This window comes from Myzus persicae, unplaced genomic scaffold (assembly GCF_001856785.1).
Source record: "Myzus persicae strain clone G006 unplaced genomic scaffold, MPER_G0061.0, whole genome shotgun sequence".
Lineage (NCBI taxonomy): Eukaryota > Metazoa > Arthropoda > Insecta > Hemiptera > Aphididae > Myzus > Myzus persicae.
The window spans coordinates 14,878-27,962 of NW_019104240.1; the positions used below are offsets into that span (position 1 = coordinate 14,878).

A 13,085-nucleotide genomic window follows, 5' to 3' on the forward strand; every position below is an offset into this window, starting at 1 on the left:
CAAAAATTGAAATGTAATTAGTGTACCTACTATATAATTGATTGAAGCTCTAAAAATATATTTTAAACAAACGGCATTAGCAAAAAACTCTAAATTAGCCCAAAAAAGATTTAGTTTAGAGCCAACCTTTGTTTTGGACCGGTAGAAAAAACAAGCAAACGTCATCAAAGTCCGTATTTCAAATAGTAAATATCTTTAAAAATAAAAAAAAGGTAATAGTATGGGGTAGCTTATTATTATATTTCATGTACTTACCTACTATAAACAAAAATATATACTAGTCAAAAATGAATAACTGTTGGGTAGGTAGTGAAATGTTTTCGGAAACCACCCGGGGAGGGGCCGGGTCACGGAGCTAAGTCACCGGGGCCTTGCGCGCGCGCGCCAGACGTGTCATGCGTCAGGCATTCGAGCGGCGGAAAACCGACGACGACGGCTGATAAACGCCGCGTAAACGGAGCGCGTGCGCGGGTCTCGCCGACACGCGCGCGCGAGAGCACGAGGGTGGGCGGACGCGAGCGAGCGAACGCGCGCGGCGCACGCACGCGCTCGTTTTGGTGCGGCGGCGGCGGCGTCGGTGCGCAGTAGTAGGTAAATCGCGCCCGGCGTGTCAACCGCGCGCGTGCTTACAGCCGATAGTGGCCGACCACCGACAGACAGGATAGAACCGCCGCGGCAGAGGGAGAGTGAAAAACATCGCACAACTTTATAATATTATCTCGATGTTATTTGCTTGATTCGTAACTTTACCTCGTCGCGTTTCAACCGTCGCCTTTTGCTACTTGGGCATAAACAGAATAAAAAATTCATTCAAACTTTTTGTGGTTTTTTCGTCGACATTTTTGTAACAGTCGGTTCGTGACAATTGTGCGGCATATTAAATTTTTTTTTCACGCGTCCAGTACCCGCACACGCTCATACGGTCGTGTAGTTCGCGTGGCTCGCATACATTGTACGTAAGCAGGTAATCTCATCTCACCACAGCCTGCCTGTATTGTACGCGTAAAGTTTTGTCTATTACATTATATATATACATTTCTTGTGCAGTCGTCGCGAGCCATCTCATTTGTTTTTTTACACATTTTGTTCCCGTTTCTCAGTCCTTGCAACGGTTCTGTCAAACTCGTCATAGCGAACGTCCTCGGAACGTTCGCCGCGCCGCGTGATTTCGATCGGGGTTCAGACCTGTTGTACCCGGGCACGATGTCTTGAGAGTGTGAAGTGACCGAGCGGAGAAATAGTTCACGGTATCCACATGGCCGGGGCACTGGAAATTCTTCAAGAAGTGAGTGCTAAAACTAGAGCTTATTTAATATTTAACAACCCTGCAGATATTTTATAATACGTATATATTAAGGTGTAGTTAGGGACCATCAGTTGCTACCGTCTGCGGAATTCAGGTGACGAACTTGTTCTAGTTGTCGAGCCGCGTTCTAAGACTTATCATTACTATTATTATTTATTTTATTTTTGTCTCCGGCTTTATCTAACCACTAACCCAATACCCGACCGGAACACGCCGCACACACGTCTTGTATCATTGTTTTGTAAGAATACACCTTGAGTCGGGACAAAACGAGTCACGTCGTGTGCTTTCCGATCGGTACCTACTTAGACTTATTAGGTTTTGTTTTGATCCGCCGCCAACAAACTCTTCGCTATGGTATGTCCGCCTTATGTGTATATCTTGTCTTTAGCGCGGATGATGGGGCAGCGTTAAAGTCTCCTTGCAGCACGTATACTTTTGCTGGGATTTGAAAATGTTAAATCTCTAATGTTTTTATGTTTATAATATACTGTCTGCGACTATTGGCTAAATATGCACATAGTGTTATTATCGATTCGTTATTATTATTTTAAAATTTCTAGCGTTGTTTTAGTTCTACAAATTGAACCATATGGTTATTATTGTGTGCTATAGATTTTACAGTTAGATTCATATATATTCCTAATATTTTAATTTATAAGAATATCGTTATGCGAGGTAATTTACACCGCGTTATTTGGAGCCAAGTTCCAACGTTTTCCAATAATAACACTGATAATTATTCGAATGTTGAATTACTAGAATCTCTCAAAAATATAAACAATATTTGATATTCTGGGAGTTTTCAAGTATTTAGGATTTAGGAATTCATTAAATAAATTCTTGCAGACCCGGCATTAATCATAATTAATTTATATTTTTTATATTTATAATTTTTACGAAATAATTTTCAAAATAAATTAAAACCCATTTTAATATTAGTATATAGTATTAATAATAGTATTTTACACCTACCTATAATTCATAAACGATTTTGTCTTTTCATAATTTTAAAATCAAAAGAAATATGAATGAATTACCTACCATTGCATTGAGACAATTTTCTAAACAAAAACGCATTGAAACTTGTGGACTTTAAATATATACTTATTTAATTAATATCGTACAAGTACCAATTAATTTTACCATCGCTGTGTATAATATTACTTTAATATTTTGTTCAAGAAATAGTAGCGATCTCGATGTATATAAATGGTACGTCTTACCTCTTATTAAGATAGAAATAATTTTTTTCCGTCGAAAATTCGATTATTTATATTGAAATGGGTAAACTGATTTGTATCACAGCTTAAAATATAAGTATAATCATCTCGCTATTTAATCTCCACTAAAGAAGCTATACCAACACGACGATAAAACAGGTTACTCTGCAGTACTCGGTATATTTATATATTTATTAAATGAAGATAAGACATAGTAAACCTAATGATCTTTTTTAAGTTCCATATTTTTTCAAATTAAAAACAAATAAACGTAATAACAAACTAGCCTATACTACTCCGTATTCTTGTACACCTACATACATTATGTGTACATACCTGCGAGGAAAATAGATCGTACAAATTTCTATACGCGAACGTGTACGCCAGTTTGTTGTACGCGTGCAACGTTATCCCAATATTACGACACATTCGGCTCGTACAATATTATAACACTGTGTTTAGATGTAGGTAGGTGCCGTGTGTCGTTTTCTCTAAAATTCAAAACCGCCGAATATGATCGGATTCCGCCTCGGGCCAACCGACTGCAGACCAGACTTCACAGTCTACATGCATAATATTATGAGTGCCAGGTATAGCGTACCTATGTAACGCCGTACAGTAAAACGGCGTTGTGAAATTTAAATTCAAACTCCCGTTTTCGATCTAAATCAAAATTGCCCTCGTGACTATTATACGCATATACGCCTATATAGGTACTGGTGTATGCAGACAAGCGACGTCGATTGTTACTGTTAAAACGATAATAACTTACCCGCGCTGACGTTTGGAGAGGTTTTATCATAGTGAATTTACACACTGCACACTCCCACGTATATATGTAATATGTATACACTCCGACATAAAACCGTCGTTGACAATATTGGTATTGTGTGCAGTACTACCTACATTCCTCGTGGATCGGCGGTGGTGATCGTTTCGAAGTACACCTAATACCTACCACAAAACGAAAAACCCATTATTTTGTTGGTGGTAAAATTAATATATACATAAATGTTCTGTACTACATTGTTGTCAATAATAATATTAATTGTCGTCGACGTTTAACCGACGATTGAGAATATGTCAATAAATTAAATACACAATGGCTAATATCAAAATAGATATTTGAATTAAAAATTTTATGGAGTGTGTATATGACAAAGAAATCACTTTGCTATATACTGGTTGGGTGGACTAAAATGTACAACCACGAAGCAGCGTAAACTAAGCATAGCCTTCCGATTCTACACAAGTGCAGAAGTATTAAATTTAATAAACGTATACAATTTATTAATTTTATCCAAATATTAAAATACTTCACGCTGTGATAAGTATAAACCAAAAGGACAGAATGCATTAGTCATTTAACTAAAAAAAACTTATATAGTGTTATATAAACCTACATTTATATTATATTATAGCTCCTATACACATATATTACAGTTTTTAATGAATATTAATGTCAATGAAATTTAAATATTATCCTGTTCCCGTATCGATTAATATTTAATATTCGCTCTATTTAAATTCAGTATTATTACTCGTTTGACGGCGTCCTACAGCAGTTCACCCACAACTACTTAATGTGTAAGAGGCGTTTGTGTAGGCAATTTAAGTACAGTCTTGCACGATCCTCCATCCGGTCGCATAATTCGCCGAGCATATACTCGTGTTGTCCGTCAAGAAAAAGCATGTGACTATAGGTATTATGATAGGTACTTGATTCATTTTTCTGATAGTGGTATGCAAACAGTTACGTTTGAAATATTTTATGATGTCAATATTTTTTTTTTTAACTTTTCCGGAACTGAAATTATTGTTAGGTTAATTGTATTTCAATTGACTGTGGTTTAATTTACCATAATATATTCAAGGACGTGCTCGGGGAAAATCTAGAGGGGGAGTGGATACCTATTTATTTTTGAAAACCAAGGACGAGGATGAAGGCCTTTATTTTCTGTAATATTTAGGTAAATCAACAAAAAAAAATTCTTTTATCACATTTTTACCGTGGTAAAAAAGAAAACATTTTTCTACAAACCATTTTATAAAATTAAAATTAGTGAAATACGGGTTATCAAATTCGCTCTGCTCCCGAATTTTTAATTACATAATGATATTATACATTTATACCTATTGTTGTTATGTTTTTAATTATACTATTTAAGTTACGCGTTTACACATAGTAACCTGCTTGTGTACATAACTATTACTTGACTATATTAGACCATACTTAGTGGCTAGTGCACAAAAACCTAACTGATTCATGTTAAGAAAAATGTATGCATGTAACAACATAAATTCTATAATTAATCTTCCTGATTAAAGTTCACCAAAATTTAAAAAATTAGTATAATATGTGAGAAATGTATTACTATAAATCCTATAATAAATTATTTATTCTGAACAGGATATCAGAGCACTATTTCTTTACTCTCTCAACGTATGAAATGTGCTTTCAGCAGAACTAACCTTGTGTTATTAGCTTCTTGAATATTATAGTAAAAATGTACCTATCATAGAGTTAGGAACATTATCTGTGTTTGTACGATGGATTTTTTTATGATATTTCAATTTGTATGCAAGTTATGAAAAGTAATGATATGATATTAAATTAAGTGTTGAAATACATTTGTAAGTGGTTAGGTGGACGGTTAGATATTAATAAGATACCAACAGTATTTATTAGCTATAAAGTACCATTAATGTAAATTTATATTTTATATTTATCACGTGGTATGAGGTGTTCACTAAAAATGTTCACAATTCGTTATTTTATTCGTTTAGATGTATGTATTACACAAAAACATTCAATTGTTGTATGTATGAGGTCACACTTTAATAAGCGACGCCGGACACCTAGAATCCAGATAGTTCTGTCAGTCCCGCGTTATAGTACTGGCACAAACAAGTAAAATAAATATGTGTACTATTCGTTTGGAAACAATGCCAAGAAGGTGAAGTGGCTTTTTAACATTGTATGTCATTTGCAAGCACGGAGCGATTCTGCCTATCGAGTTTCAGCGGCAGCTCACGAAAATAATAAGTTTAGGACACAATAATATTAGATTCAGGTTAGTGCAGTCAACACATTGAAAGTGAAATTTTAGAATGGCTATATATGTTTTAGGAAATCTGAAATGATCAATCAGCGGTAATTGTATCACAAGTATGGCCAATATTTTAATCACTTTAAATGTCAATTAATATTATTAAGAGACAAGTCTAAAAAAACATTCTTAGAACTTGATTTTTATAAACTACCACAATTTCTAAAGACGACTATTTTGATGATTTATAATTTTCAAAATGTCATTACATAGTACACAGAGATATTATATAGGCTTTTTTCTATTCAAGTCTTGAGTGTAAAGTATAATTTTTTCTTGTTCAAAGTGCCAAACTACATTTATACAGACAATTTTAAACAATAAATTAACAAATATCAATCACTATTAACTCTTTTTTTTTAAATAGGACGGTCGTTCAAATTGAGTATTGTATAATCAACGAATTTTCACAATTAAAACAAACATTTTTTTTCATCATAAATAAATCACTACAAAGCGTATAAAAAATTCTCTAAGAAATATAACACGCATCTCTTATAGATTTATATACATATAAGATAATATAATAATTGACACATTAAATAACCGCGTATGGTAACCATAAATCCTGATTTTAAAAAGTGAATGGAAACTAATTATGTTACAGTTTAAAAGTATAAATTTATTATTATGATAAAACAGTAGACACAATAATATGGCAAAACCGGATATTTTATTATGCAATATAATATATATTATATACTGCTAGTATACATTTATTTATATAAATTGGTCGTAGGTATATATTTATATATTGTATACACACGATTTGTTATGTTTGAAAATATGTGTAGTGTACCTATCCAAACAAGTCATTTTTCGCGTTTCATTTTTGTATTATTATTAATACTCTGTGAGAGCTAGGAGGCCATTAATTCGTGTCAGTTTTACAATGCCGTTTTTATTATATTTTTTTTACGCGTTTGAAAGTAAGGTAGGTATCGTACCTATACGATTTTTTGGTATAGTGTTCCAGAATTTGCATGTGATGTAACCCATTTATTTGATCGGAGTATTAATATGTTTGTAGGTTTACATTTTTGAAATTATTTTCGATAAGTGATATAGTGACTGACACATACCTACTTATTTAAAGTAATTCTTTTTTCTAGCTTTTGTATAATATATTATGCTAATATTTTACCGTATATGCATGTTTGTAGATAGACGCAATTTTCCTAAGTATAAAAGCATAAAAGAGTAATAAAAATGAAGTTAAAAACATTATCTATGCATAATATCTACTTATAGCGTGTACCCATACGTTAGCAGTAACGTGTGTAATGTTGTCGTTCTATATAGAATGCTTAGAATCGTTATACTTATACCTATATATAGAATGTCTGAACATTTCCTAGATATATAGGTAATAATATACAATCCCAAGGTGTTTTGTATAACGACATAAAAGAAATTCGCAAAGCTTAGAATTTTAATTATTTAATTACTATTTGCATTAATAATATAGACAGTTCCGATACATTTAATTACATTCATGCAATTTGTTTTTTGTTCATTGGAGATCAGTTTGATATCCCTTATCAAGAATATAGATTCCTTATCGGGTAGATAGCTTATACCTACGATTAAATTAAATTTCATTTTCCCAACAAAAGTGTAATATTTTAACTTAAGTAAAGCCATGTATTAACATGTACCTACGAATATCTATACAGGTATCAGCTATGTGAATTAATTTTTTACTCAAATAATTAATAAATAAATTTAAATTACCTAACGGGGTACTGCATAGTACACGTATATAGCAATGTAAAGGTACACCACATACACAAATATAAATAGGTACTCATCAAAATAATGAATGCTTATAGTAAAAATAAAAAAATGCAATTATTTAAAACATTTAATTAGGTATTATAAATGTTTTACCATAAATCAGGCATACAAGCTATTATATAAGCTAACAATTCCTGTAATTATTAAAGTATAAAAAAAATATTTAATTATAATCTATTTGAGTGAAAGTGACAACCGGGGGAATATATAAATATACATTGGGAAAATTGTAACTAACGCGAGTTACGGTGTAGGTAGGTATACATACTGGTTTTTATATCTATACTCTGTATGTAGGTATAATGTATAAATATCTACAATAAATTTGAATGAAAAAGTCGTAGGTATGTAGTATTATACTACTATATACCTACAATATTTCAGTTACTTATTTTTGATATTCAGTTGGATATAGATATAAAAAGGAGTTATCTGTCCTTGTGAGTTAGTTCGCTGTATACTCTAATGCCGGATAATATGAATATCACTAAACATATCGACACATCGACTAAACATAAACGAATCAATAGTGAGCTAATGGTTCCTTAAACATAATTTAGTGGCCTGTGATTAAATTAATACATTTTGTATGCGACCCGGCATTAAACAATTAGAGCCAACCTATATAATAGAGGTATTATAAATTATAATTATTGGGTTTAAAACTACAGCGAAAATTGCTCACTGTCCACACTTCACAAATCTTATATTCCCCCAGAATTCGTGAAATTTCCTTCTAATAATATGCATTACTCGTGAAATATTACTTATACATTTATAAGAAGTTTAGGTATTTCATTTTACACTTAAGTAATTTGTTTTATGATCGATACTTACCAAAACACTGCTTCTTACTTTTTATTGAGTCTTATATAATGATAAATAGGGCAGATGAATTGCAGTATTTGTTTGTTTGTTTTAGATACTTTTACACAACCACGAAAATGGCAGGGTTAATAACAAACATTTTTCGTTGTACGTACCTATGTCATGTATGTACTGATACAATACATCTTAATCAAACGATCTATAACTCACATATTTTATACATTCCACCTATATCATAATTTATTAAAAACATCAGAACTAGAAATCATAGTTCTGAAAGATTTAAATTCAAACCAGCCTATTCAATTTTAAAAAACCAAAAAACCAAAATAAAACGTGATACGATCTGAAGAGAGCCCGGCTTGAAACAGATAACATAAGACAAGGCAAATCAAAATTCGTAATAAATAGTAATTGAACTTCAGTTGATTTTCCATATATATTGGTAATTTATTATACGAGTTTATATTTTGTACCCGCGCAATAGTCATGATAGTCGTATATATTGGGTACTTAAATACTACTACACAGACTGTAAGACTGTACAAAATATAATATACTAATGTTTGTAAAAGGAAAATCTATTCGTATAATGAATAATACTCACTCGCGTGTCTCGTCGTGACGGTAAATTATCGTTAAACTCGCGGCGGAGCGTCGTCGTCGTGGCGCGGTATGCGTTGCCGTCCTATATAGATAGGCTGCAGGGTAGGTATGGGTGAGCAGCAGGTAGGTTTACTTAAACAAAATATAATATCATATTTTATGGGCCGTTTGCGAGCGTGGTCGTAAAATCTATATAACACCGAAAGTTGGACAAAAAAAAATACAAAACGAAACTCGCCAAACGTAAAAACCGAACGAGCGAACGAACCACCGCGGTTAACAGACGGGCAGAGGGCGTGCGGGGAACGGAAAGGAAAATCGTTCGGCCAATGGCGGCGCGCGGGAAATCGGCCATTTTCCAGGAGCGGCGGGCGTCGACCATTGGAGCACGTGCGGTTTCGTGGGGGGCCACCGATATTGTGTAGCACGGTAATAACAACGAAAATAACCGCCGCCAGGAAATCGGTCACGCCGAAAAGCGAAACGATTTTGGTTTTCATAATACTATATAGGTAGGTGCAATGTGATCCAATCTAATGGAACAAACTCGCGGACGCGGAACGATGGCGGCTTGGAAACACACGAACAACGGGTTTCAGTGATCAGATGACGGTTTTGTTTTTTTTTACTTTGCTTTCTCGTATCGCTCCGATTTTACATCGATATAAAATAACAATATTTATGATTTTTTTTTTTTGAAATTCTAACATAAAATTATTATATATCGACAATTACCATAATATTTGATTTCGGTGCAGTTATTATTACCTATATGATTTGTCAGTGATCGTTTTTTGTTTACGATTGTATAGTACCTACGTGATTTTGAATTGACATTTGGCGTAGGTGTGGTAACTGTGCCATGCAATTAGTGCGGATTTTTTTCAATAACAACATAGTATTATTATTTATTGATGAAATCGCCGCATAGTGTAACAATACTCAATAAATAATATAGAATATAGATACTTCATATTAGTTAGAAAAAAATATAAAATCATTTAATTCTATATAAACATATAGCGGAGAAGCTAGGGTGGCCGTTATTATATTGAGACACTGATATTAGTCACTATATTATTCTGAATTGTATAGTATTATTCAAAAGACAATATTGAAAACGAAAGAATTTATATAGCCGATAAGGTCAGACATTGTTTTATAGGTATAATAATTTATGTTGTACTCACTGTTATTAACTAATGGAATATATAACAATTTGATGAGTGCAAGATATTCATCATATGAAACTTATTTACACTCGCGTTTCAAAAAATGTCTAAAATATAGTTTTGATAAAATCCTATTATTAATATTTTATACGTGTGAATTAAAATTTAGGTTCAACTTTCGAGTCAAAAATAATACCTGCAAGATCCTTTATGTCCTTATTTTCTCGGGCTATCTTTATTTTGTTTATAACATGGTCTTAATGAGTAGTATTTTTCTACCTAAAGGAAGTGATAGTATATATAATAGTATAGAGTATAGGAATAAGTACATTTCTTTATATTCAATGACATCTTGTTATTCTCACACCAATCGATTAAAATGTTTAAATCGTTCTGTTGGTATTGCGCTTTACAAGTTAATGACAATAATTTATGATATAATATAGTAAGGTACATGCGATGTTTTTGGCAAAAAATAGTTCAGAATAAATTAGGTAGATATTCCGCACTTACTTATAATAGAAAAATAAATTACTAATAGTAATAAAAATAAATTATATAATAATATCCTTAGAAATAGTTTCTGCTGACACACCGTTTCCGTCCAAAAACATTTTTTGAATGCAATCATTTATCATTGAGTTCAAATTTAACACATCCATTACACTATTACAGTGACCTACTCAACGAGATACACTCGACGCATTCTATACAGCAGTGCAAATTTCTCAGTTTTTTGTAGTTTTCGCATAATAAAAGTTTATTATAAAAATAGACCTAGACTCTTATCAATTTATTATTTAGTTAGAGATCATTAACTGTCTTACATAGTAGATAATAAAGAACAATCATTTAAAATGAATTTAAATATCACAAAAAATAATGTCATTGTACACTGAACACAACTTATTAAAAATGTATCATCAAAACAATTTAACATTCACAACAAGTGTATAACATATACAGATCAAATGAGTGTGTATAATCAAAAATGTTTCAATGCGTGCATGGCATGCCATTGTTAATACTCAATAGTAGGTTTTTAAATTATTGATACCGTTTTATGTTTAAAATTAATAGTTGAAATGTAAGTTTAACACACTTACTTGGATTAAATATATACATATACTTTACTTCAGATTCAGACTTTTAAAACCGCACAGAATACAAAAATATTTGGTGGACTGCAGCAGTTGGTCATGCAACTGTTCTATCATAGACCTTTCGTATTCTATATTTAATTATGGGTATAAAATAATAATATAACGAATTTGGTAGGTTTTTAGTGCAATACTTAAATGCATTTAGTCTTAGTGCGTCTATAATCACTGAATTTATATAATTTAATCGATGGTTATGACATTCTAGACACTGACCCGCGAACTAACCTGTGACCAACAGATCACAAAATCACGATTTCTTCAATAACTCTTACCGCACGCGTTAGCGTACCTATATATTTAGATATAATGCAATTGGTTTTACAACAGTACAAACATAAACACAACAACCACACAATATTGGTCCAATTAAAACAATTCATATCTTGAAAAAAAAAAATCAAGCTGGATACAATACATATTATACACATTGTTTACATTGTGCAGCAGTTTAAGCATATGTCTAGACACCTAAGTATATACAGCCGGTAATGTTTTATGGCAACACACGGTTTAGTACTTGACTCAACTCGAGTGACCCACAAATATTTTGACAGTGCTTAAACCTTGATCCATTTAACGCGTGCCACACTGAGATTTCCATGTTTTTGCGATATCGAAACGTTCTTTTACAGTCTGGATAAGGTGCGCAAATCAATAGAGCTGTGTTAAGTATTAAGTGCACAGCAATTTATACGGGTACCTATATATATAGGTATGCAGTGGGTGGTAGGTACCCACTGAGATTAGGTTAAATCTAGGTCCACTTCTCGGTTAAATAACTTGAAAATCCGATGCACAATAATATAAACTGGTTCAATAGTTGTTGCGTCGACTTAACTTTTGCAAAAAAAAATAAATAGTAATAAATAAAAAGCATTTGGCTTTGGAAATAAACTATATTACATCATTTGAAAACAATTTAAGTAGTGTTTCATTTGAAAAAAATTATTACCCACTCTTACCTATAATTTAAGTAGGTTAGGTTATGTTAGGTTAGTCTGAGTTGGTTTCAGAGTGATCCGACTATAGGTCATCACGAGAGTAATTAGTAAGTAGTAATAATTAGTATAGGCATGGAGTAAGTAACGGTTAAAGGTGATACTTTATTATCTAAGTACTATACATACACTATGGACTATATACAGTCATTGTATCTATAAATGTATGTGTTTTTGAAAATAATCATCTTCCATAATTTGAAGTGTAGCTTGAACAAAATATAGTTTAAACAATTTTATATTTTTAAATTGTAAGTTTTTACTCTTTTGAACGACAACATACATTGTAAATCCTATTCTTAAGCATAATAACTGATAAACTACCTTCTGAACTTATAATATATAAAAACTAGTTCAAAATTTGATTTCTACCTATCTATTTGCTTAGGAATTTGACATTAACATTTTGTACGTTGTTATTTAGAACAATTAAAAAATGAGTACGACAAAATGTCAAAATGTACCTAAAAAAGTTTTCAAAAACAGATATATACTTAGATGAGATAGGTATTGAAATTGTTACAGAACACTATACAACGCACACCGTATTGGTTGGTGTACTTAGCTGTAACATAGGTACTCATTTCATTACCGTCGATGCACGACCAAAATCTGGTTGAAATGATTAATCTCAGTTCAACCGAAGCGAATACGATGCCGCACAATAGGATATCCTACCTACCCATAATAATGTCGGTTTGTATACATATTATTTTATATGACAGTATGACACCACCGCTACGTATAATTTACGTCACCTTTTTGAAAACCGATAAAACATTATAATACCGTTTACTATTGCAACGTGAACCTTATACTTAGGTAATACGGGTGTGTGAGTAAAAAAAAAAAAAAATGTTTTGGCCGCGACCACAAAATCAA

General features: G+C 32.2%; 1 protein-coding gene across 1 annotated transcript in view; it reads left to right on the forward strand.

The window, feature by feature from the left end:
• Positions 1-578: 578 nt before the first annotated feature.
• LOC111040375 (Krueppel-like factor luna) overlaps positions 579-13,085 on the forward strand; it is an 83,483-nt gene continuing 70,976 nt past the window's right edge. Inside the window, exon 1 of the mRNA XM_022324266.1 lies at positions 579-1,285. Coding sequence (XP_022179958.1) covers positions 1,256-1,285 — 30 coding nt within the window. The 5' untranslated portion in view covers positions 579-1,255. The remainder of the gene's footprint in view (positions 1,286-13,085) is intronic.